Source organism: Myxocyprinus asiaticus, chromosome 39, assembly GCF_019703515.2.
Source record: "Myxocyprinus asiaticus isolate MX2 ecotype Aquarium Trade chromosome 39, UBuf_Myxa_2, whole genome shotgun sequence".
Lineage (NCBI taxonomy): Eukaryota > Metazoa > Chordata > Actinopteri > Cypriniformes > Catostomidae > Myxocyprinus > Myxocyprinus asiaticus.
In genome coordinates, this window is record NC_059382.1 from 14,610,548 (window position 1) to 14,638,386 (window position 27,839).

General features: G+C 36.6%; 1 protein-coding gene across 4 annotated transcripts in view; it reads right to left on the reverse strand.

Moving 5' to 3' along the window:
* The window catches only part of LOC127429875 (unconventional myosin-Ic-like), a 68,638-nt gene that overhangs the window by 12,092 nt on the left and 28,707 nt on the right, over positions 1-27,839 (reverse strand). For 3 of the 4 annotated variants that reach the window (XM_051679189.1, XM_051679188.1, XM_051679192.1), the window contains 17 exons: positions 17,641-17,796; positions 16,697-16,812; positions 11,676-11,874; positions 11,160-11,240; positions 10,321-10,500; positions 9,642-9,740; positions 7,933-8,046; positions 7,698-7,769; positions 6,104-6,223; positions 5,765-5,844; positions 5,481-5,586; positions 5,041-5,121; positions 4,861-4,952; positions 3,602-3,696; positions 3,412-3,458; positions 3,195-3,275; positions 1,807-1,912 (listed from right to left, as the gene is read on the reverse strand). In XM_051679189.1, coding sequence (XP_051535149.1) covers positions 1,807-1,912; positions 3,195-3,275; positions 3,412-3,458; positions 3,602-3,696; positions 4,861-4,952; positions 5,041-5,121; positions 5,481-5,586; positions 5,765-5,844; positions 6,104-6,223; positions 7,698-7,769; positions 7,933-8,046; positions 9,642-9,740; positions 10,321-10,500; positions 11,160-11,240; positions 11,676-11,874; positions 16,697-16,812; positions 17,641-17,796 — 1,825 coding nt within the window. Of the gene's footprint in view, positions 1-1,806; positions 1,913-3,194; positions 3,276-3,411; positions 3,459-3,601; positions 3,697-4,860; positions 4,953-5,040; positions 5,122-5,480; positions 5,587-5,764; positions 5,845-6,103; positions 6,224-7,697; positions 7,770-7,932; positions 8,047-9,641; positions 9,741-10,320; positions 10,501-11,159; positions 11,241-11,675; positions 11,875-16,696; positions 16,813-17,640; positions 17,797-26,928; positions 27,124-27,839 lie in introns of those variants that run through there. The other variant, XM_051679191.1, reaches the window with a different exon arrangement.

Below are 27,839 nucleotides of genomic sequence, written 5' to 3' on the forward strand. Positions count from 1 at the left end.
ATAAATAAAATAATCCTATCTTTAACTTGCAAACAGTGTTATATCACACTAGCTAATTCAGACCAACTAATTGATCATTCCAACTTACTGTATCTTACAGAGATGGACAGAAGAGGAGCCAAGCGGAATTTGCTGACAGATTATTTTCAAGGGTATTTCGTCTTGATTTTTACTATACAATAACAGTGTACACAAATTAAATAAATTAATAAAAACCAAGAACGTAAAACATGTTTAAGAGATATATCAAATATACAGTATAGGCAGTGCCACAGGTCAGAGCAGCAGCAGCAGTTGTTCTTCAGCCCAGAACAGCAACAGTGCCACAGGTCAGAGAAGCAGCGCCACAGCCCAGAACAGCAACAGGTCAGAGAAGCAGCGCCACAGCCCAGAAGAGCAACAGTGCACACAGGTCAGAACTGCAGCGCTACAGCCCAGAACAGTAGCCAAAGCTCCAAAGCCACAGAGAACGGTTTGCCCAGTTGTTGGAGCATTTCTCAATATTATTACTTTAAGAAAACCTATCCTGAAATGACAGTCTGCTGATTATTTGTTATGTAGAGAAAGGAGTTACTCTGTCCAAAGCTCTTCCCATGCACCACTCTGGGAGCTGTTTTGAGGTAAGCTGTTGAACCTCCGCCCCCATTTTAGGTCAATATATATATATATATATATATATATATATATATATATATATATATATATATATATATATATATATATATATACACACACACACACATACATACACTACCGGTCAAAAGTTTTGAAACACTTGACTGAAATGTTTCTCATGATCTTACAAATCTTTTGATCTGAAGGCGTATGCTTAAATATTTTAAATTAGTTTTGTAGACAAAAATATAATTGTGCCACCATATTAATTTATTTAATTACAAAACTAAAATTGTATTTAAAAAAAAAAAAGTTTGAAATGTATGACTTGGACCAAATAATAAAGAAAAGCAGCCAATAAGTGCCCAACATAGATGGGAACTCCTTCAATACTGTTTAAAAAGCATCCCAGGGTGATACCTCAAGAAGTTGGTTGAGAAAATGTCAAGAGTATATGTCTGCAAATTCTAGGCAAAGGGTGACTACTTTGAAAGATGCTAAAATATAACACAGTTTTGATTTATTTTGGATTTTTAGTCACAACATAATTCCCATAGTTCCATTTATGTTATTCCATAGTTTTGATGACTTAACTATAATTCTAAAATGTGAAAAAAAAATAAAAATAATAAAGAATGAGTAAGTGTTTCAAAACTTTTGACTGGTAGTGTGTGTATATATATATATATATATATATATATATATATATATATATATATATATATATATATATATATATATATATATATATAAATTAATCATACTTTCTTTTTATTCCAATCCATTTATTTTTATTTTTAATTTGATCTTTTCAGTTATTTCTACTATTGGTTATAATTGAGTTTCCCTACAGTTCTAGTCTTATACAGAACTTTGGGTCACTTTATGTTGTTGTTTTTTTAATGCATTTTATAAATAACTTGAAAACAGTGCCAAAAAGTATCATGGCATTACCATGTTTTTGTGGGCATGGTAACAGGTAACATGGTAATAATACCATAAATTGTTATGTACCTTGGAGAACTAAAATACCATGGTATATGAATATGGTAATCATTTAATGCTATGATATTACCATATTATAACTTGACTGTACCATGAAAATGGTTGAAAGGAATGGGCTCACACTATAATAAAAATCCTTTCTAAGGTTAAGTTAAACACAACAAGTAATGACAAGAGCTCACAAACCTGCTTGCTTGGCATCATTAGGTTTGATGCAGCGCACGTAAGACGGCTCCTTAGACATCAGGATTTCCATCAACTTCGCCAGGCTGTTCTTGAACTGCGTCGCTGTCTGGTCACAGTGAGTCAACGGAGTGAGGAATAAGAAAGAGACAGGCAGTGAGAAATCAGCGAGAACACAAGTCCCAGTGTTCAGGTCTGGCCAGGCAGTGACAATGTGGGAGAAGGTAGCAGTCAACAATGCAAGCAAACAACTAAACAACAGCAGCCCACCCACTCTCAGCCAATGGGGTTCTGCAGAGTGGGTGTCAGGGCATTCCTCACAGTGTGGGTGACAAGCAGATTCTCAATCTCATGGACAGAGGCCAAGTTTCTTAGGTTTATGTAGAAGTACTGCTATGAATGTGGATTTGAGGTGCCTGATTCACAAAAAATCATTCTTTTGAATTGGATATGAATTGGATGATTAGGTCAAAACGATTCACAATGTTTGTAAATCACTAAACTGTAAGAGAGAACTTTGTATGAGAGTAAAAATGTGTGGTGAATGACATGTAGGGACCATAAAAAAGCACAACTGTCTGTACAGTATATCTGCTTGTCTGACCAATGGGAGAGTGCTTGGGAAACCTGTTTGAAAACAGTGACGCAGAAAATACACACGTCACCATCAACTAAAAATGTATGTTACTAGGGCAGGGTGATATCGATGATAAACTTTTGAGTCGTTTTTGATATTTAGCCTATGTTCTACATCTAGACGATCGGATCAGGTACGTGTCGCTAAAAACACAAGCAGTTCAGCAAAGTTACTATATACAGACAATTAGCTTCCTGAATCACAGTCATTAATTCAGCCGGTTAGGAAGTATTAGCTGGCTAGCCGCTACCTAGCCCTGCTGTCATGTAAACCAGTAATGAGGCTAGGTAGCTGCTAGCTAGCTAGTAAGCTATCTGGCTAATATGAAATCATTGTGCACTGAACAAGACAGTACTGACAATACAATACAGCTACCAACTGAACACAACAGCAACCCTGACATCAACACCACTGCTGTTTATTTATGTACTATTATTTAGTTAAAACATTTTTCATGATCCATAGCTTTGTCACGTTTGCTAATTTTTTGACACAGGCAAGAAAGTCTCTCAGTGGGTGTAATGACTTTTTAGGCTACAGCAATTATGTCATGTACGTGCGGGTTAATTAGCTGACACACGTCGGGCCAAAACCAGGATGAAAAACATTGTCAGAAACTTAAAAACTAAATGTATATCATGTATAACTGACTGGAAGAACCAGTTCACTAAAATGAATCAGATTTCCCAACACTAATGTGGATTGTGGTTATATATTGCAAAACATTGAGAATAAAAACACAACAGGGCTTTACCGTTTCAGGGCGCTTCTTGTCTGTAAGCTCTTCCCGGTCAAAACACTGAGTGAGGATTTTATTTTCGGAGATACACATGACCTGTACATACAGACACATATATACATATCCATTCAGGCAAACAGATTCAGGCTACTATAATAAAAGTTTGAAATTCTAACAAAGAGGAGGTGTTTATCTTATTGTATATTATTTTGTTATGGGCCTACTCCCTCACCTCCTTCAGGTTTCTGAAAAGGAGATCATTGTTCTTGTCCAGGAAGCCTAGAAGTTGGAAAATACACATTGACGTCAGTCAGCGCTCAGACTGGGAAAATGTTGTGGGCATAAGAGCCCGCTCTTGTTTAACGACTGCTTCACTCTCTCCATTTCATAATTTTTCCCCTGCCCTCTATCCAATAACTCACCGTTCACATTGTAGTTGACTTCTCCTGCGTAGTGAAGCAGCCTGAACTCTTCGCGACCCATCACTTTGCGGGTTTTTCCATCAGCCAGCTTGTGACTGTAATATAGTGCAGATACAGGTGCATAAATATCATACGTATAGCTTCTAATGTGCTCACGATATGATTAACATATAATAATAATTAGTCTGAATCATAAATACACATCTTTTCTAAAGGGATAAAGGCTTTATTCACACAAATCTGATTTGGTTTTCAAATCCGATCTTTAGCACTGACTTTCTGCAAATTGTCATTTTGCAAATTACTATAGTAATGGTGTCAGAAAAGAGGATGGAAAACTTTTATCATGACATATTGTATCTAAAACCATTGATTCATTCACTCATTTACTATTCATAAAGTGAATGTCACAAAGTCTGCTATATGCTCCGGACAATATATAGTACACTTTATATGATGTTACATATGCGTTGCAACCCTAATTATGAAAATAAACTACTTCCAATACATCCTACATCCAATCGGACCATATATGCTGTGTTCCATTGAAGTCGGATATGGGATATTCCTACTTGATATCTCAGATTTCCAACCATAAAGGCATTCCATTGCCAGATGCTTGGAAGATGACGTTTAAGGAAACAAAACTGCAACGCTCTCATTATCTTAGCAGGGGTTTGACTGTCACCAGAGACGTCTCTTAGTAACCCAATTGATAAACAATGCTGCAACCCTAGCATTTGTGCTACAGATGTATGATTAATCTACCATGTTTTATACACCTGTCTCTGCAGATGTTTGTTAAACAAGCTTTAATATCACGTAATGTAGGAGCTTTGACTCACTGATCGAATAATAAAATACAATTATTAAAAGTGAATGTTTATCAATTACTTTGTATATCTCCCTGGTGCGGACATGTTTGTGTAACGTAATGCACATGCATCTCGGCGAAATCAGAGTTGAAGATTTCCGCACAAGTTTATAAGTTGGAAATCTGACTACAAGAGGTGTTCCAATTTTCCTAGTAGGAAGATGGAAATTACGACTTTCCGAGTTGAATGGAATGAAGCATTAGACTGAGACAGATTGGATTGGATTAACACATTGATTTTAAACCACATACAGTTGGATCTAGTTTGTATTTCATGTGTTTTTTTGCTGTTCGGACTACAAAGTGGATTAGATTTGTATAAAAAAAAAAATCAGATTTTTTCTGCCTGTCTGAATAAAACCAAAGGGAAAGTGTTGTGACTGACGTTAGGAAGTGGGCGTGACCACCGACAGAATTCTCCAGCTTCTCCAGGAAGGTGATGTCACTGGCATCTCCAGGTCGCAAACACTCCTCATCCTGCAGAGAGAGAGGAGCAATTTTAAGCCTAAGACGTTTAAACTGAACTATGATGTCACTGATGAAAGTTCTAAGATAGCATTCTCACCAAGATGGAAATGATTCCTTTGAACTTCTCCTCCACAAGATCACAAATGATCTTGTTGTTAAAATATTGCACAGGCTCCCACTAGAGAACAAAAAAAACTGTGAGAATTAACATTATTGCATCTGCAATAAGTGGAAAACATTCAAGATTTGTGGTGGTATTTTTGCCATAAACATTTAAGGAATCCAAAATCAAGTGCATTCCCAGCTCACCCACATATCAAGGCCACAAACAGGCTTTAACAGTGTCAGTGTCATAATGTTTTGTTGGCACTGTCAGAAGTCAGCATTACCATATTAACTGCATAAAACAAAGCCCACAACACATGTTTGCCTATAATGTGCCCTTTGAGCTGTGGGTAAGACCCCATTCCACCACCCCGCACATGAGTCACAAATGATGAGCTGTATGTACAAGTGTGCGTGAGGGGGAATTCTTACCGTGATTCCCTCTGCTTCATACTCATCCTGCTCTGACTTCAGAGTCAGCTCAATGAAGAGCTGCTGCAGCTTCTCATTACAATAGTTGATACAAAACTGCTCGAAACTAGATAGATAGACAGATAGATAGATAGATGAAAAAAATATCAAATGTGATGTTTTTCAGATTCAAAGTTAAACAAGATGAAGACAAACACTGTAGATGCAATATTATACTGCCAACTAAATTATATGATCTGTGTATAACCAAAAACCCAAACAAAAGAAAAAAACATTCACTCTACCTGTTGTTCTGAAAGACCTCAAAACCATAGATGTCCAACAGACCGATTACTGAGGCATTTTTACTGTTGAATGAATCATCCTGTGAGAAATTAAAACCACAGAAATGTTCAACAACATGTTGTTTAGACTAAACACACACAGACTGTAACATCATATGGTGAGAATGTACTCCAATAACACCCTTTGAAAACTTAAGTAATCAGTGGTGTACCATTTGTAAGGCTTCTCCACGAGGAGGCGCCAAATATTTACATTTAGCAGTTGGCTTCTGTCAAGAGTTTTTATAAAGCCATTGGCCTGATAGTGCATCAAACAACGGAATAAGTCTGCGGCCATACCTTCAAGGCTAGCGAGTCGTTAATTTTGTTGACCAGCCAAGAAAAAGTACGTCCATATATGGCTTTAGATAAGGCATCTCGTGCTGAGGCGGCCTGCTCTTGATTCAAGGGGCTCATTAGCTGCAACACAAACAGTGGAATAGTGGGAAACATTCCAAAAAACTTGATAGATACTGTACATATTTAAAACTTTTCTACGAACCCTCTGATAGACTGACAAAATATTCAGCCTACCTAAATAACTGAGAAAAAAAAAACTTTTCTGAAGAAAATTTGAAGTCTTGCCTGAGCAAAACTCAATATCATGATGTAAAGGTGTTGTAGGTGGTTACCAAGGTATTGGTGTTCCGAGTGGCTTTTAGCATGTTGCTATGTTGTTGCCAGGGCCACTTACTGGTCCAAGTTAAAGGAATCGTTTACTCAGATATGAAAATTCTCTCATCATTTACTCACCCTCATGCCATCCCAGATGTGTCTTTCTTCTGCAGAACACAAATGAAGATTTTAAGAAGAATATCTCAGCTCTGTAGGTCCATACAATGCAAGTGAGTGGTCACAAGAACTCTGAAGCTCCAAAACGCACGTACAGGCAGCATAATAGTAATCCACATGACCCTAGTGGTTAAATCCATGTATTCAGAAGTTATATGACAGGTGTGGGTGAGAAACAGATCAATGTTTAAGTCCTTTTTTTTTTTTTTTTTTTTTAACTATAAATCACTACCGTAGACCAGCCCCGACCAGTAGGTGGCGATATGCATGAAGACCACGAATCGCCAAAAAACTAAATAAGAATGAGGAAATGAAAGTGAAAGTGGAGATTTATAGTAGAAAAGAACTTAAATACTGATCTGTTCCTCACCCACACCTATTATATCACTTCTGAAGACATTGATTTAACCACTGAAATTGTATGGATTATTTTTATGCTGCCTTTATGTGCTTTTTGGAGCTTCAAATTTCTGACCACCATTCACTTGCATTGCATGGACCTACAGAGCTGAAATATTCTTCTAAAAATCAGTTGCTTGTTTTCTGCAGAAAAAAGAAATTCATACACTTCTGACATGGCATAAGGGTGAGTAAATGAGGAATTTTTATTTTTGGGTGAACTTTCCCTTCAAAAGAGCCCACTTCCAAACTTCTGTTATAGTCTGGTCCCTAGATATAGGTTGTTTGTTTGCTTTTTAATGCTATGCCAGCTTCTATGGTTATTTTCATGGCAAAATGAAGGTAAAATATTATAATAGCTATGTTTTAAAAATCAATTTTAAAATCTCATTTTGGACTGACTTAGTTAAAAACATTTTCAAGTGTGTCATCGAAAGATATCGCTTGAGTCCCTCCTTCAATATAAGACTATGGGATATTTTTTCACTCCTTGTATAGTTCCCCAGACAAAAATCTAGTCTAATCGCTTTGAATGGTAATTGCACTCCTCTTCTTATAAAAGCCACAGGATTTAACTAAAGAAAAGAAACTAAAAACATTTTTATACTAGGGTTAGGGGTTTGTTAAAAAGGAATATTAATAGCAATGCTTGCCTTAGCGAACAATACTAATAAATATGTATTAATAATAAAGAGGAACATACCTCTTCTCCTTTGGCACTGATCTTTTTATGTGTTAGAGCCTCTTTCAGAACACTGCCATCCACACCTAACAACTGCAATATTACAAATACACACAAAAAACGCGCATAAAATAACATCACAAAAATGTCTCCAACAAATTTAAGGAAAAGGTAACAAAGTTTCATTATAGGTTTAAACACAGAGGTTTTGCACATGTTGCCATAAACCCATGATTTAAATAAACTGGCCTCATACCCTGGCTAAGTATTTAATCTGTGTTTCTGTAGTAATGTAAGAACTGCCACTGTCCTCTCCTCCATACTGGACATTTCCCAAGTGTAGTACACTGGCAATAATGTTCAAAAGCTCCTGCAGAAAAAGAAAAAAGGAAGGGCTGTAACTGAGAGTAAAGAAAATAAGTATACTGTATTTAATACAACTTGCATATTAAACTTTGTAATTCTGAAGATAAAGTGTATATTTTGTGCCACTAGTGTCACTAAATGAAAAAATAATTGTTTCAAATCACTCCCCCTGACTCCCATTGGTCATCCTAACAGATAGTCCCACCTATGCCATTGGTTGAGCCAGTTTTGCAGTGTTGGGCTGGTTGGGATGCTCTAACAAACAGAGCAATACTTCGCACCGCAGAGCCACACTGTTTACACTTTTCAGGAATATCCACCTACAAATAGCTTACTTATAGTTCATGACAACTCACTAAAAAAATTTACCTTTTTAATGTGGGTATGACATATTTATAGGATATTGGTCTTGGTGGAATAGATCTGCTATGCTGCTGCAGAGCAAGTACAGAGAGAGACTTGCTACTGCTAGAACATACACAGACATTTAATTATGTGGACTAGAAGTCGACAGATCGTGGATTTTGCCAATAGCGATTACTAAGGTAGTGGGAAAGCCCGATAACTGATTAATCGGTCGATAGTTATTAAAACTGGTTTATAGAATGTAAAAACATTTTTTTTTTTTATTATTCCTTAATACGACAGGCACAGACAAAGAGTCCTAAATAAATCATATCCCAGATGCATTTTATTGTTCAACCAAAATCCCCAAAATAACCAGAAAAATATAAGATTTGGTGCATAATGCAAGACTTTTAAATATAAATAAGCCCGAAACACACCGGGGACTCTTATTCTGAAATGATGAACTGATGAAAAAACTATCGGGAACTATCGTCATAGATTTTTGCCAATAATGAGAGTTCCAAAAAGCAACTATCGGCACCGATTAATTGGTAAAACCGATATATCGGCCGTCTTCTAATGCGGACATGCTGCTGCTGCACAACTAAACAAACACAAGACATGCTGCATCAGACATGTATGACATGCTGCTGCACAATTAGACATAAATACAATCCTCATGTAACATATCTAGACAAGTGAAGCTGGGGAGGAGGACGGTTTTAGAGAAAACTCTAACAGCGCGCAGCATTGAAACCGACTTATTTGCAAACGAAGCAAATTTAAATGTTAGGCAAAGAGAGAGTACACAAGTTGATTGGCTACCTGATTACACATCAAAGGGCCTATCAGCTTACACTATGTGGGTCGACTGGCTTGACATATTGCATGTGAGCGAGCTGCTTGGCTAGCAGATAAGTTCAAAGAACCTTTCAGCTTGCACCATGTTGAGTTTCATGCCTGAACTTTGTCATTTTTCTGGGATAGTAGAAAATATTTTAACATTGAAAAACAGACTCCACACAAGAGTTAGCAATCAGCATCTCTTTTGTGTTGTCAAGAAAAATTATCTGTCTTTCAGATAACACCATGCAAACAAACACAGTTGGATGCACATATACAGTACACACAGAAGGGCTCTGGCTCTGTGGCCAGATATAGAGGAAAAACTTTTGCTTTCTGTTAATTACAGAAGAACGTTGATTCATTCTATATAGTGTTTGTATTTGGCGATTGGTTGGTTGCTCATACCTCCACTTCATCATCAGTGAAGCCAATGATGCTCAAGGCTTTCCTCACCAACTTCCAGTCATTGCGGTCGTTTATGGAGCTCACTTTGGGACAGTTACCCTGAAAAACACACAAACAAGCTCACTCAGCAAAAGAGAGGAAACTGGGGGAGGAGGGACTCCTACTGACTTCCTCTATTAAACACCAGGGGAGCGTGAGGAAGGAACAGAGGGAGATTCCTGCATGTCTGTGGACAAGTGTACATCACAAATGGTCTACTATGAATGCATGTGCTGAACTTAACTACAAAACTACTTAATGCACATTCCTGGTCTTCTTGTTCATGTTATTCCAAGTAAAAAAAAAAAAGAAAAAAGTTTGTTTTCGTAACCTGTCATCAAAATGTAATTACTTGCTCTGCCTCTGAAACGAATTTCCTTTTCAGCCTGATCTCACAAATCACTCTTACTTTTCAACCCCTCCCCTCCAACCACTTGACTGACTTTTTATGATCCAATCATTTACTGTTGGATAAAATAAATACGTTTTTTCTTGATGAATATCGTTATACTTTGAAATAAGGTGAGTTGAAAAAAAAAGTTTCATATTGAATTTAATTAACAATTAACAATAGCTTTCATTTCATTTCTTTTTAGACATCTGCTCTTGTCATAACAAGTGTATGAGGTCTGTCTCTGACCTTCACCAGATACTGGTACTGTTGGGCATTCCTCTCCAGGCCCAGTCTCCTCAGCAGGTCTTCCTCTCCCCCCTCAATCAGCTGATAGAAGATGTGGAAGTTCCTCTCGCCGTGGCTCTGGTGCACCACACGAGACTTCTCCAGCAGGTAGTTCAGGATGTGACCGCCCACAGGAGCACCCTGCCAACGGGGACACCCGGAGCGAGAAGCAGAGGGGATAACAACGGGTTTCTGACAAGCACGTGCAAGCATGCATATTTTTCACACACACACACACACACACACGCACGCACATGCAGGTGGATGCGGCCAAATACCCAACCCAAGGAGAACATTGTAGGGGTAAAGGTGTATCAACAAAAACACATTATTGCTGGTGAACCACAACAATTGAGGCATGTGCTTTGCTTGATGCTTGATAAATTGGGTAGCTACTTGTGTAGCTGATGCATAACAGTGTACCACCATTTTTTAATCAACATCAAGATTATAAAATAACATTTACATTAACGTATAGGGGGAAGTGTATATTTTAGGTCCTGTAACTAGTCCGTTTTTTCCACCATTTTTAATCATATTTTTGCCTTCATATTAAAAGCTCCTGCAGTGTGATTTAAAAGTACATATAATAATATTCTATTCAGTCTCTCAATTAATATCATAAAAGCTGTATGCATTACAATAATATTAATTAAAATAATAATAATAATAATAAAAAGAATTAGCAAAATGCTCTTTAAAATTATAATGAAGTTTTAGATGGAGTAAAGCATGTCACACCACAGAACTTCCCAAAGTATTTCATGTCAACTACCAACTTTACCTGAGTTAAAACTCACCTTGAAATCAAACTGAACGTCCATGTATTTCCCAAAGCGGCTGGAATTGTCATTTCGTAAAGTTTTCGCATTTCCAAAGGCCTGAGAGAAGAATTGGTGAAAGGAAAGGAGAGAAAGATGGGGAAAAGGAGAAGAGAAAATGTTGGCATACAGAAAACAAGCGTTATCATGTACACAAATGTTGATTACACACACTACTAGTTACAGAAAAGCAAAACATCTGGCCGTCTGTACTGCTTCCGCTGGTCATTCTGTTTTTAGAGGCCTTCATATATGCCCCAATCTTATCACACAGATAATAACCATGCTGTACAATTACTTGAGAGGTTTTTACTGAAACCAGAACACACACTGCTCAGAATAACCTCTGTTCTTTTCCTTGGCATTGCTGACAGTAATCTGGAGTGTTTTTTGTTGTGACAGCAGTCCAGGGAAACAATTACAGCCCACAGTAGGTTGACATTTGAAGGATAGGAAGAAGACATGTTGTATTAGGTTTGTTGTGTATATGTTTACCTCCAGCACTGGGTTGGATTGTAGCAGGCGATCTTTTATGCTCTGCACATGCTCATTGGCGGGGCAGGTGAAGGCGTAGTACTGCAGAACCTTCTTGGAGGCCTCTGTCTTGCCAGCACCACTCTCACCTGAGATCAGGATACATTGGTCCCGCCTCTCAGTACGCATGGAGCGGTATGCATTATCAGCCACAGCATAACTGAACAGAGAATATATACATACCATTAATGCATAATCGTGTATTTTAACAATGTACAATAAACAAATTATTTTAACAATTTTAACAAAGCAAGATTATGTATTGTAAGTAAAGTCATTAACAAATAAAATAAATATTTGAACAGATTAAATATAAATAGATCTTAATTATTTATTTTGTATTTTAAGTACATTACTTCAAATTGCATGTATTTAAAATACATTAATCATGTGATTAATCACAATAAATCACATACTTATAGTTAATAATTGCAATAATTGAAATATATCAATCAAGCAATAAAATAATTAAAATATTTATTATTATTATTATTATTAATAGTAGTAGTAGTAGTTTTAGTAATATTAGAAGTTTTCTTATTATTGTTTAGTTATTAACAATTTTTTTATTGATTCCAATCATAAAACATACAAACACAACATAGAATATGGAATCAATTACATTTTCTTCTTCTTCTTATTATTATTCATTCACTGTAATAATTTACTCATTTTAACAAAACAAAATTATATAAAGGAAATAGTTATTAAATAATAAAAAAATAAAAACATTTATAATTTTTACATATGAAATACTAATTACATATATTAAGCAATTACTGTAATACATTTGTAATATTTAGCTATTTAATTTCATAAACTCAAATTGCAGGTATTTAATAAAAACTAAAATGAATAATATCATATTAATAATCATATTAATATTATATTATATTAAATAACAATATTATTTTAATTAATAATTTTTATAATTTAAATACATTAATTAAATAAGCAGTATAACACAAACAATTAAATATTTGAAGTAATTCATTATATTTATTATTATAATAATTTATTTCTTGTTAAAATATAGATATTTTAATTAATTAAAATAAAACCTTTTCTTCATTTCTGATAATATATCTTTGTCTTATAAAAAATTATTTTAAGATTCTTCTTCTCACAATTTTAAAATAACACATTCCTTTGGCGGAGCTTAACCTTTTCATGAGTAGGGTCTAAATTCCCCTGCAGTACCCCCTGGAGTGACTAAATTCCCCTGCAGTAGCCCCTGGAGTGACTAAATTCCCCTGCAGTAGCCCCTGGAGTGACTAAATTCCCCTGCAGTACCCCCTGGAGTGACTAAATTCCCCTGCAGTAGCCCCTGGAGTGACTAAATTCCTCTGCAGTACCCCCTGGAGTGAGTTATTGCTGCATGTGTAGAGGAGTATTTATTTTATTTTATTTTAATTTTTGATTTCTTGTCATAAAAAAATTAAATACTGTATATAATATAGCAAACATGTGAACAAATGGGTTATGTCTGCTGTACTGTATTTGTTTTATTTCATATTTATAGATGTAAAAAAACAAATTAACAAAATAATATCAGCAGCCCGGTTTGCCTATTTGCACTGTTTGACTTTTCAGACATTGTGTGTGTGTGTAGCGTTACTAATCTAAACAATTGGCAGCACGCATCGGAGGAAGATCGCGTTTGACGTACTGACTGTGCGTATTAGAGCTGTAAACTTTTTATCATGGTACTTTGGTGATGAGTTGGGCATATAAAATAAACTTATTCTGTGGTTTAAAAGACTGTATGAGTAACTGAGCGAATATAAATTACAGGCGCTTGGACCAGCGCAGCCTGTGTCAGCACGAAAGCCGATTTGAATCTGGCAGCTTGTAACGTAACTGGCTGTTGCAGAAACACATATGTGTGACGCTACTCTGTGGGGCCCAGTTATTAACCGTCACTAAAGCCCAACCGGTATGGGATTTATGAGACCGATACCGATTTTAGAGAGGGGACAATTCACAGATTACCGATATGGTGGCCAATATATTTAATTTTTGAGCTGGAATGAAAACAGACCTTTTCAATGTGGATTTTTCACCGATTTTGCACCGATATGACTATGCAGTTCTTAAACAAATATTTTTATCAAAGAATATTTGACATTATTATTATACATTGTCAACAAATTCTAGAAATGTACACTGAGAAAATAAAGAATAAATAAAAATACAATAAATAGCTTAATAAACATTAGTACTGTATGTTTAGTATAAGTCAATTGCTGACCATTTAAATAAAAAATAAATAAAAATACAATAAATAGCTAAATAAACATCAGTACTGTATGTTTAGTATCAGTCAAATGCTGACCATTAAAATAAAGAATAAATAATATAAAATATCTAAATAAACATCAGTACTGTTTAGTATCAGTCAAATGCTGACCATTAAAATAAAGAATAATTAAAAATAACAAATAGCTAAATAAACATACTAAACAGTACTGATGTTTATTTAGCTATTTGTTATTTTTAATTATTCTTTATTTTAATGGTCAGCATTTGACTGATACAAAACAGTACTGATCAGTCAAATGCTGACCATTAAAATAAAGAATAAAAATAAAATAAATAGCTAAATAAACATCAGTACTGTATGTTTAGTATCAGTCAAATGCTGTCCATTTAAATAAATAAATAAAAATAAAATAAATAGCTAAATAAACATCAGTACTGTATGTTTAGTATCAGTCAAATGCTGACCATTAAAATAAAGAATAAATAAAAATAAAACAAATAGTTAAATAAACATCAATACTGTTTAGTATCAGTCAAATGCTGACCATTAAAATAAAGAATAAAAATAAAACATATAGTTAAATAAACATCAGTACTGTTTAGTATCAGTCAAATGATGACCATTTAAATAAAGTATAAATACAAATAAATATCTAAATAAACATCAGTACTGTATGTTTAGTATCAGTCAAATGCTGACCATTAAAATAAAGAATAAAAATAAAATAAATAGCTAAATAAACATCAGTACTGTTTAGTATCAGTCAAATGCTGACCATTTAAATAAAGTTTAAATAAAAATAAAAATAAAACAAATAGTTAAATAAACATCAGTACTGTTTAGTATCAGTCAAATGCTGACCATTAAAATAAATAAAAATAAAATAAATAGCTAAATAAACATCAGTACTGTTTAGTATCAGTCAAATGCTGACCATTAAAATAAATAAAAATAAAATAAATAGCTAAATAAACATCAGTACTGTTTAGTATCAGTCAAATGCTGACTATATTAATACTGCCGAATCAAGATAAACGGCAGCAGCCGTGTTACACCGTATTCTGCTATACAAGTTCATGGGAAACTTTCAACAGTGGAAAACCAGACTTTTAAATATTACATTTTATAAATTACATGACTGGAATTGTTCGATTGAAGGGGGTACCAAACTGTGAATCCTAAACAAAACAGTTTGGTGAATACATGTTTACACATTAGCTTCACTCAGCTGACAACAATGAAAGTAGCTACGTGATTAACTAGTTAGCTATAAGCTCGTTGTCACAGAGAGTAAAAAACGGACATTGTTTATTTTACTTTCCAGCATTGTGTCTCACCAACTAGGCAATAACATAGTGTGAAATCAACACTCAGACAAAATCCACCACCGCACCATTGTCTGCTGAGCTGCAAAAAGATGCTCTTATGTTTACCTTTCAATCTGCTACATTACTGACTGCACTGCAGCAGTCATAAACAGTAAACAGACATAAGTGACATGGTTGTCAGGGACAAGGTTAACGTTATATTAGTTATATTGAAAAGGGGAAATTATGGGGTCATTGTTTATTAAGTTTCCAGTATGTATTTAACAGACTAGTTAACAACTTACCGTGATGACACCGCTGAACTCCGCCCTGTCTGCAGAGCCACCGTCAGTTCAGAGTCAGCTCTGTAAACAGTGGAGTCGGAGCGCGCTCTGCTGGACAAATTACACTATGACACCAATTCTAAAGCATTGTTTTCTGCATTATATGTTCTGAAAAAAGTTTTCATATCGGCGCATATCGGTAAAATATACGGCGATACCGATATATCGTGAAAGGCTAATATCGGCCGACTGATATATCGGTACGTATGAAAGGGTTAAATGGACTATTAGGTGTTGCACAAACAGTGGAAATGCCCAGAGCGAGGATGGAGTTGCCAATCATTTTCATGAGGAAAGAGCAGGGTGACACCAGAGAGGCCCATTATTTTTTCAGCCTGTATAAGAGCTGAGATAATGCTTTCATCACGTTTACAAGTCTGCTATCAGTGTGAGATGAGAACCGTGGTAAAGCAATGTATAGCCATCTGCCTTAAAGTTCACATCACCTCTACTTCTCTGCCTTTCCATTCCAGCAGACCGAAAAGCTCCCTCACACACACAGACAAGATTCACTGAATGTTACAACAGCAGAACTTCAGTTCATTTCACTCAACATTCTCACAGTGATTCTGAGGGAATTCCTTTCTTATTTAGCAGCTAATAATGAGAGGGCAAACGGTAAACTGCTGAGACAAGCCCCACCAGTTCCATAGAACAGTGGCCCCAAAACACATTTGGATACTTAAACCACACTTAAAAATGAATTAATTTTTTTAACATTTTTGTGATTACTTTCAACCAACTGGTCCCAAGATCACTTGAAGTCGATGTTTGTTTATCACATTAACTATGGATATGTTCCAACCAGTTAGATAACCAGAAAGAGCTGTTTTTTTCATTTCTTTTAGTGAAATGTTTAGCTTGAGAAGTGCGCTTGTGTTATCTTTCTTTAAAATAAATGGCACTTTTTTGTATCATACTTCATTATCTAATGCAATGACATTCATACAAGTGTGGCTCAGGTTTCCAAAATACTGTATTTCACAGCACATGAGACAGTGTTTTGTAGAATGGTTTTCTGACTTCTGATACACAATAGTGGATTATTATGACTTGGTGGTTGCTTACATGTGAGGTGAGACTTCATAGAAATTTACACCCCTGTATCGCTCCATGTGCTGCTTAGTGTAGATCTCCAAATCTTTGTAGGGGTTCACAGACACCAGCACTGAACCAATGTATGTCTGTGAGAGAGAAAAAGAGACACATAGGGATCATATCGATGTTAAGGTGACAAACAGAACAAAAACAGTTATTAACCCTTTTTTGCATGCATTGTACAAGCAATGTTAAAAACATGTTTGATTAAGGTTGTTTTTTGTTTTTTATAAACTTAAAAAACAGCTAAAATTAGTGGTCTAAATGAAAGATTATGTTAAATAAAAGATAATTTAATTATTTAGAAATTTTATGTACATGTAATTTACTATCAAATTAAATTGTGCGATGGCCATTTAGAAATCCAAATCGGACGATCACTACCTAAAAAAAACAAAAATTGTGAAAAATAAAATTTTGGGGGTACCTTTTATGTATTTTGCCTGTAGGCAACACTATGCCCCAAATTCGAATAAAATTAAAGACTTTCCTTGTCACAATATTTCACAATACTAAAAACTAACTGCTAGATGACAAAAACTAATAAAATGTGCTTAATTTAAGAAATGGATAATAATAATAATAATAATAATTAAAAAAATCCATTATAACAGCAATATTCTCAAAAGGGGCTGCATTCATTGCATCTATATTCACACAATGTTGCCTTCAGGCAGCCAACACATTCAAGAAATTCCTTAAAACACATAATTTATATGACTAACTGTTTTAAAATAAAGTTGATTCACTAACAAATTTGAACAACTTTACCCATCAAATAATAATAATAATAATTTTGAGGGCAGTTCTCAGGATGTAGTGTGTACTTAAAATGAGTTTGCTACGCAGAGGCAACATTGTGTAGGCTAACAGGATTCAAAACATCTTTAAAACATAAGATCAACAGCTCTTACATAAATGAGGTTCTCCTTGAAGCGTTTGCGGAGGTTTTCGATGAACGCCACCTCGCTGGTGTGGTTCTCCAGCAGGACAAAGTCCTGCACACCCACCCGGTCCCTGGCAGTCAGGGCGCTTTCCATCGTCACCCGGATTCCGTCACTGCCCACAGTCTGTAAGAAAACCAGAAGTGAGATATAGACTCGCACCTACAGCCTCCAGACACATAGCAGTGTAAGGTGATATCACCACTGCAACACACACAGAATGTCAAGGCCCTCTGAGAGACTTAAGAATAAACTCTCAACAACACTCCATCACTGCCCCTCCCATTTCATATCTGCACTGAGTTCAGCTCATTTTAAACTCATTTCATGTTTCATAAGGACTGCTTGCTCTGTGATTTTCACACCGGCAAGTCGACCACCATAGTACCATGGCAAGACACCATCTTATAATTGATCAGTGTCAAACAAATAAACTAAGTACCAAAAAGTACCTTAATATTACATTATTCCAATGTTTTTGGTGATCTAAAATGGTAATACCACATTTTTGGACATGTACCATGGTTATACCATCGTATAAGGATATGGTTATCATATAGAACCATAAATCAAAGTACCAACGTATTACCATCTAATACCATCACACCACCACAATACATTTTAATAGTGGTTCAGACTTGTGTTTTCTGTCATTAGAGAGATTGCATCACTTTTACAAGAAAACAAGAAGTTATTATCTATCAGTTTTCACACCAAAACCACATCTCTAAATACATCAATGAAAACCTATCAAGATCTCCACCCAAATTAAAACAAAAACACCATCTTACTTACATCCTTCCCTGCATCATTTTTAAAGATCAAACCCTTCTCCACGATGAAGACTTGGGTTTTCCGCATTAGATCCCCAATGTTAGACAAATCCATGGTTTTAAAACAACCTCAGCAACTGGTCCTTATCCAGAGATGCTCTATATGCATAAACAAGTAGGGCCCGCTTGTCACTTGTAAGTAAGTCAATTGTCATCTGATGTGCCTGTAATCTTGACCAGGACTATGGGTGATGCGTCCTTGCTTGAACAGAAATATCTAGATATGCTCTCACACCCACTCACTCACACACAAACACACTCTGACGAACAAATGTGTGATTATGCATTGAAATAAACACAGACACATTGTGTGAATGCACCAGCTGCCACGGCTGTTGTTTTGCTATTGACACAGCAGTTCCCGTCCCCTGGAGGGTAAGAGACAGGGAGAGGGAGAGATACAGCACACCTGAGTAAGCTCTTTATTAAGGTGATGTACAACAAGTACAACCGAGATGCAACCCAGATGCAGAGCTGAGAAGGAGGGAGACTAACGGCGGGAAAAACAAGGAGAAAGGAAAACATAACGGGCGAGTGGGAACAGTCTGCAAGTGCAGGGCCAGGAAGTGACTTCATTCCCAATCCGTCAGCCCGCTGACTGCACCAACAGATTTGCAAAGACAACTCTGCACATCTAACACAGAGTCTGTTTGCCTTTCTTGTTATTAGACTCTTCTACTTTTTGCATATCAATTTCATATTGCATTGCTGTTATGCAATCTGAACAGCAAACAACAACATGGAACAACACAGTTTTCACAAATGAGATCCAAATCACATTTGAATGCATTGTGTTATGTTTCAATCTGATCATAATTCTAATATTTATTTATTTTTCATTCTGGACCTTACGCATATTTGAAGTCATGCACAGATGGTTGCAGACGGAATGCAGTTAAAAACTAAAAAACAATGAGAATGGTTCTAAGGTGTTCAGAGTGGTTGTTAATGCATTGCTATGTGGTTGCTAGGGCATGTTAGGTGGTCCGTAGTCTTTATTATATTCTGGTCCCTAGATGTGACTTGGGTCCCTCCTTCAATTTAGGTCTAAAGGGATTTTTTTTTTTTTTTTTACCTGTTTTATCATTAGCCAAACGAAAATGTTAAGTCTGATCGCTTGGAAAAGCAGTAGCACACCACCGCTTAACAAGTCACAAGATTTGAGATATCAGCTCTACACAGAAACATTTGAACAGTTATGCTTAGTGGTTTGTACAAATCCTTAAAGGAACAGTTCACCCACAAATGAAAATTCTCTCATCATTTACTCACCCTCAGGCCATTCCAGATATGTATGACTTTTTCTTCTGCAGAACACAAATGAAGATTTTTCTTATTTTTTTTTATGCCTTTTTCCCACTACTTAGTAGGTCCTCGTGGTGATGCGGTTACTCACCTCAGTCTGGGTGGTGCCTCCACTTCTGAGACAGTCAATCTGCGCATCTTATCATGTAGCTTGCTGTGCATGACACCACGGAGACTCACAGCATGTGGAGTCTCATGCTACTCTCCGCGATCCATACACAACTTACCAAGTGCCCCACTGAGAGCGAGAACCACTAATCGCGACCACGAGGAGGTTACCCCATGTGACTCTACCCTCCCTAGCAACCAGGCCAATTTGGTTGCTTAGGAGACCTGGCTGGATTCATTCAGCACACCCTGGATTCGAACTCACGACTCCAGGGGTGGTAGTCAGCATCAATACTCGCTGAGCTACCCAGGCCCCACACAAATTAAGATTTTTAAAAGAATACCTCAGCTCTGTAGGTCCATACAATGCACTTGAATGGTGGCCATAACTTTGAAGTTCAAAAAAGCACATAAAGGCAGCATAAAAAGTAATCCATATGACTCCAGTGGATAAATCCATGTCTTTAGGAGTGATATAATAGGTGTAGGTGAGAAACAGATCAATATTTAAGTCCTTTTTACTATAAATTTCAACTTTCACTTCCACATTCTTCTTTTGTTTTATAGCAATTCACATTCTTCATGCATATCGCTACCTACTGTTTGAGGCTGGTCAAAAGTGGAGACTTATAGTAATAAAGGTCACTTCAGAAGATTTGGATTTAACCACTGCCGTTTTATAGATTACTTTTATGATGCCTTAATTGCCTTTATGTGCTTTTTGGAACTTCAAAGTTCTGGGATAGCATGAGGGTGAGTAAATTATGATTGAATTTTCATTTTTGGGTGAACTATTCCTTTAACCCTGACCCTATGTATAAGCAATAGTAATAGTGATTCTTGCCTTAGCAAGTACAACTAAATTGTTCCCACCAAATGTTTGGTTTTCAGGAACTGCATGCGACCACCAATTCCATGCCCTGGGCTGCTCCAATAACGAGACCCACAACCCCCCCCCACCCCCCAGATTTGGTCACTTGAACATAAGAGTGCGGTCAGTCAGTCCCACATTCCGTGAGAGTATTCTATAGCAGTGACACAAAACTGACAGTAAACACCAGTGATGGTGTCATATTCAAAACAAAACCTGCAAACCAGACAGACCATGACATCATTTGTTGGCCAACTCAATTATAGTGTTTGTCCGACCCTTGACAGAGCATTTCCACTGAAGCCACTAACATTAAGTCAGAGTTTTTGCAATACAGATTTGTTTTTCCTTTGTTGACATATCTGTGTATAAATACTCATTAATACCATGACATTCAGTACGGTTTGTCAATCTATGATGTTTTTGGAACTACAGAGAGTTATTGATGAGTACAGTTTGAGATAGAATAGCACTCTAATTAATAAACTGATAGTCTTTATTACACACAGGTAATCTGATGTCAAGAGACTAAATCAAAACTAATTTGGTCAATAAAACTCATGAATACCTGTACATCTGAATGTTACCTGCTTGTTGTATTCAGACCTACAAGGAACAGTTTGGTCTCTCAGAGACCTTGACTCATTTTCAACAGGCCTGTTTCAATTACATAATTATCTGCTCACTATTGTCAGTGGCAGTGGATAGCGTGCATTGTCACAATCCTCCAGGTTCAATTATTTTTCCATTTGCATAAGTCTTTATATTTTGGCCATTGCAGATTAACATACAGAGCTAATATAAAGGCATAGATTAAAACACTGATCATGAGATTTTAAGAATCGATATAGGATCAATCAAATTAAGATCATGATTAGTAGGGATGCACCGATCTGATTCCTAAAACGATATCGGCGCTGATATACTGATGTTTTTAATGGATCAGTAACGGTCTGATGAGCCCGATCCAAATCCGATATTGTGTGTTGATCGCAGTCGTTTCAGTCAAGCTCTGAAAACGGCATAAAAGAACCATAAAAGCACCATTAAAGTAGTCCATATGACTCGTGCATTTTCTTTAAAGTCTCTTGAAGACTGAAGAAAATGTTTTTTGTAATAATAAAATAATGTGTAGTTAGAGGTTTGTTTTTATTTCCATTTAAAAGAGCACCCCTAAATCAGTTCAACACAGTGAGGTATAGATATTCTAAACAGATTAAGAAAAAACAACTGTGGTTTCGGATCGGGATCGGCCGATACTGAGAGTTCAGGTACTGGAATCAGATCGGGAGAGAAAAAAATAGTATCACTGCATCCCTAGTGACTAGTCTCAGCCCACAGAGCCCAAGGTAACGCCATAGTAGATGACATGAACGAAAATGAGACTGCAAGGGATGTCTTTCAGAACTTTTTGTCCAATAAAAACAGCAGAAAGACATTTTGTTAATATTTCTGCTGAATTAAAGGGATAGTTCACCTAAAAATTTAAATTCTCTCATAATTTACTCACCCTTGTGCCATCCCAGATGTGTATGACTTTCTGTCTGCTGCAGAACACAAATTAAGATTTTTAAACGAATATCTCAGCTCTGTAGGTCCATACAATGCAAGTGAACGGTGACCAGAAATTTGAATATGCAAAAATCACATAAAGGCACTTAAGGCAGCATAAAAGTATACTGAAGCGATATGATAGGTGTGGGTGAGAAACCCAAATCAATATTTAAGTTCTTTTTTTACTATACATGTTTCGCTGCAGTTTCCTGATGAAATGAACACTAGAGACACTACAACAACTGTGTGGTTTAATCAGTCACACAAATCTCGAGTACAATTGCTGATTCTGATCTCATAAAAACGTATTTTACACTCTATTACTCACCCCCTGCTATGTTATGATATCAAAACACTTTTACTTTAACACATTATTTGAAAACAAAACATTTTAACTCTTGTATTACATACCCACCTACATATACACACTTATTCCTATATCGTTAGCTTGCTTGGTAGCTCACCTGATAGAGCGTTGGACTTTGGGCTTGACGGCCACGATTCGAGTCCAGCCATAGACATTGGAAAGTGAAAGTGGCATAGAAGTGACACGAAATTATGTTTTTTTATTTATTTATTTTTATTTTGCATTTTAAAACACTATCAGTTAGGGTTAGGTGTTGGTTAAGGTAAGGATGATTGTTTTGTAAAACTATCATTTATCTTTTCAGACACTATTGGTTAGGTTTAGGGTAAAGTTTTAGGTTAGGGAGGTACATTTTACTTATTAAAACCTCCATCTAAAATTAACCTTAAAAACCTTGTCTGATTACAACCTCATTTCACTCAGTTTTGGTGCCCCCCGCTGGACACTTCACTTTAAAACTGCAACCAAATGTGTAATGAAGCACAATTTCAGTTTTGCAAAAACCGTTGCAATGCTCACGTAAATTTCATGAGATCACGCTGCATTCTTCATGCATATTGCCACCTACTGGTCTGGGATGGTCAAAGGTGGAGATTTTTGGTAAAAAAAATTTAAAATGTTGATCCGTTTCTCACCCACACTTTTGCATATCCCTTCCAAATCATTGATTTACCCACTGAATTCCTAAAAATAATTTTTATGCTGACTTTGTGATTTTTGCAGATTCAAAGTTTTGGTCACCATTCACTTGCATTACATTAAGTATTTTAATGTTTATGGATATACCCCATTCTCTTCCATTCCATTGTAAGTGCCTCATTTTAACATTATTATTATTATTGTTATTATTTTAAATGATTGAGCTTAAATTGTCTTGAACCCAGAATATTATTGTAATTTTTCTAAGGACGGGAATAATAATACAGCCATGAGTGTAACTTTTTCGCAAAACTACTATATAACAGTAGAATGTTGTACATTTTTCCATAATTAATGAAGGCAGTGTATAAAGGGCACATTCCTAGAAATCTGTGAAGTTCCTCCCCTCCTCGTCAGAAATGAGAATGGTGGAAAAGTAAACCAAATATTGACTGCTTGCTTATGATTGAGCTTTTTGAGGTTACCAACTATTTCCATCTAGATTGAGTCATCTGGCTCACTTGTTACCTTTCCCTTCTCTTCTGTTCTTGAGAAGGAAAGTACAAGGGGTGGAGACACGTTCAGAGTATAGCCATGGCTAGATTAAAACTGAGGATAGAAGCATAAATCATAGAGGCTTCCCACAACATTAAACAGTAATGATGACACGTGTAATGAGGAACATGGGGTTGCTCTGGCTTTCTTCATTTTTTTTTTTTTTTTGTAAAGAAAAGTGAAAAAAGGTCAAATGCCTTCAGTTTATGTTTCGGCAGCTGGTCGGGGAGTAGGGGGTGGGGGGTGGTTGGTCATTTTAGCACTTTTCCAAAGCATGCTTTTTAGAGCATGTTCTTAATTTTAAACATACCATTAAGCAACTTTTACACTGTTTTGCATTTCAACAATTTAGAGCTTATTGATGGTCATGAAATTGACATTGTAGTGGGCATTTAGACTGTTTTTCTTTTTTTTCCGCAAAAAATGCTAGACAACACAACCAATAGAATAGAATGCAGGTGTCTCAAGACATTTTTTTGACACGCCATCTAAAAAACAACTGCAGACAAAAATGTCTGTCTATAACATGTTTACATAAAAAAAGGTGCAAACGTATTCAGTGTGAACAGCCCCTTAAAGGTGCAGAAAACAATGTTGAGCCATACAAAGTCAAGGAAAAAAGTCATTTCCAAGTCAAAACACTGGCATAGGCCTTAGTGCATGCTTTCCACATAAGACAAAATCTAAAATAAGATAAATCTTCCTAAGAAGATGCCTTACAATGCTCCTTTAATTACTGCTTCTCAGATGGTGAGAAATTCCATGGGTGGCATTGTAATTCACACTGGACTGCTGAGTCGATGGCTGTCCTTGTTCAAAGGGCTGTGTGTTGGTTTGGAAAGTCAGCTGGTGGGTTTCAAGCTCCAGGGGGAAAGCTGACAGACAGGTGTGACTGGCTCTGCCTAAACAGGTGAAGAGTCTTACATCATATGCTCCGGAGTACCCACCCATCCACATGCTAAACTCTTAAACTCACTTTCAAACACACTCTTTGACTTGGAGAAGATATGAAGTGACCGACTATCCTTCATTCCAGCCTGCCAGACAATGCAAGGCATTCATAACCAGAGGGCATTTGAAGAGCACAAGTCAGGACAACTGTAAACTGCTTACTGGACTCAGCAGGGCTCTCTTATACAGTTGCATTCTTACAGTATTTTCTGTCCAGTCATCACAGTCCCTAAAGGTCACAAAGTTGGGATGCTTTTTAAACAGCATTGAAAGAGTTATATGTTGGACATTTGTTGGCTGTTCTTGTTGCCGTCACTTTCCAGTCCAACTCAAAAACAACAGCTTTGTAAAGAAAGTTAAACATAGGTACAATTTATATTCATCTGCAAAACTAATTTTAAACTTTAAGCATAAGCCTTTAGGTCAAAAGGTTTTTAAGATCATGACAAACAAAATTCAGTCAAGTGTGTCCAAACTTGCCTAGCAGTGTAAAGTTAGAGCTGTCCTTATCTCCTCAGCCGTTCAGAGCAGCGTGCCACTGTGTAAACTTAATTTCCTCTGCCTGAGATCTGCATCTTCCTGCGAGGAGTGCTCTATAGCTACTTATTGGAAATTCGGGTGAAACTGCACAGAGTAACACAAAGGCATGCTGCAATCCCTCCTTACCTAATACCTGAAATCTGATGTCACACATTCATCAAACCTCAGAAGTTATTTGCTTATGAGCAAATGTTTCCCAAAGTTGATATGAAACATGATCACGACTAAACTACTACTGACCACGAGGTGTGTTGATTTGAATGTGAAATGATGCTCGACAAATGACAGCCGTAGTTTATCACAGTATGACAGCATTGAGTTAGTGAAAGGTAAAAGGCCTGAGACAACACCGGCAAAACTCAAAACTCATACACTGAGGTTCTTGTCCTGTGTAATGATTGTTGAAGTTACTGTTGACTATCAGAAGAAGGCCGAGGATGACAGAGACAGGAAGAAATGTAGATGGGCGGAATGGCTGATGACAGATGGCAGTTTCATAATTTCTCTCACTCACTCTCCAACTAGTCTGGAATTCAACAGTGACTGCTGGTTCTAATACAGAGATTGCTAAACTGTTAAACAGCACTATTGCAGAAACATAGATACTAACAGTCAGTATATTCGGGCCTGACAGGGGCTGATAAGATCAACAAACTCCCAATCCACTAATATATATTTTAATATGGAATTTACAATAACATCACTGAGGCGCTTCACTGTTTATAGCAGCTTGTCTGTTACATTTCAGAAAAGCTGCCAATGTTTGATCCTGTTTTGGCTTTGTTTGAAACTATTTTTGGTGGCAGCACACAACTAGACGAAATAATTGGCTATATTGGGTCTACAATGTAAGTGACTCAATATTAAAGGAACAGCTCACTCTAAATTAAAATTCTGTCATAATTTACTCACCCTCATGTCTTTCTAAAGCCCTTTACTCAAAACCCCTTTTTACACAATAGGTGTTAAAAACAATGCAAGTTCTCGCATGGACAAGCAAGCCACTGTAAATGAGCTTCTCTCATAGCGCTCAGAAACGTGCAAAGGACGTCAAGATTTTCACTGAAACATTACTTACTTTTCAGGTTGTTTGTCACAAGAACCTATTGTATATGCATTCAGAAGACTTGGAATATGACGCATGAGTTGCATAGACTACTGTTATGATACTTTTGGGTCCTTTTAAAACTTTATAGTAAGGCACTTTCCACTGCCTAGTCAATGGATAATGCTGATACATTTCTGCTTTTACATATAGCAACTGGTCACCACACTCTCTAGTTATTGGTATCTGTAGTTATTGGTCAACCACTAATGTATATATTCCATGTGATGTGTTCACTTGCATTCAATTCATGTTAGCCAATCATTACATAATCTAAATGCAAAAATAAATAGACAAACAGACCCCTCCCGCTCTCCCCTCTATGACTTTGCACTACAACCACATATTTCACTTACCGTAAGCCCCATACTGACACTGTAGAAATGTCCCAGCTGGTTTTGTTTAGAATGTATTGTGCTTTGGTTCTTACCATGGCTCGATACTTCATCTTTGTGTTCTTCCAAGACTGTTGCTGTAACTGTATAAATGATTTAAATTTCCAAAACAACGCCCCTCATTTGAAAAAATGTGCCACATTTGTTATTTTAACTTCTTCTGCTCCATGTGTGGGAGCGTCCCAGCTGCCATTTCTTCAGCTTTCACTTTCCTCCCTTTCTTTACCTCTCTCTCTCCTCTCTCTTCCCCCTCACTGCCTACAGAGGCACGAGTCAGTCCTCAGTACTTCTGAAAAGTGACACACTCCCCCTTCTTTGCCTCCCTCGGCTGGTTTGCAGGAGGACGGAGCAATGGGATTTACAGTGAAAGCTAAAACTCGGGCCCCCTGTAGTAGCCCTTTATGCGCCTGCCCTTAAAAACCAGCCTGTGAAAATACTAAAGGGAAAGTTCACCAAAAAAAATGTACATTTTTCCATGGAACACAAAAGACGTTTGACATAATGTTAGTTTCAGTCACTGTTCACTTTCATTGTATGGAAAAAAGATGCAGTGAATGTAAAGGGTGACTGAGACTAACACACTTCTTTTGTGTTTCACAGAAATTACGGCTTACATGTTTGGAAAAACATGAAGGTGAGTATTTTCATGAACTATCCCTTTAATGACAAAATACATACACACATTTAGACACGAGTCACACACGACCATCAAAACGAGAGGAAAAAAGTATGAAAACATGCCATCTTATGCTGACAGACTCCGGGATTCAAGGATTTGTTATTCAGATCTTTGGAAAGCTACATAATAGCGTTAAGAGTTGGATGAAATTATGAAATGCACCTAGCGATTATGCCAAGTGAATTTTCCTTCTCTTCCTGCCTTGGCCCACTACTTCTTCCCCCCACCAACCAGAGTGCAAGCTGAAGCAGATGTGAGGCAGATCTC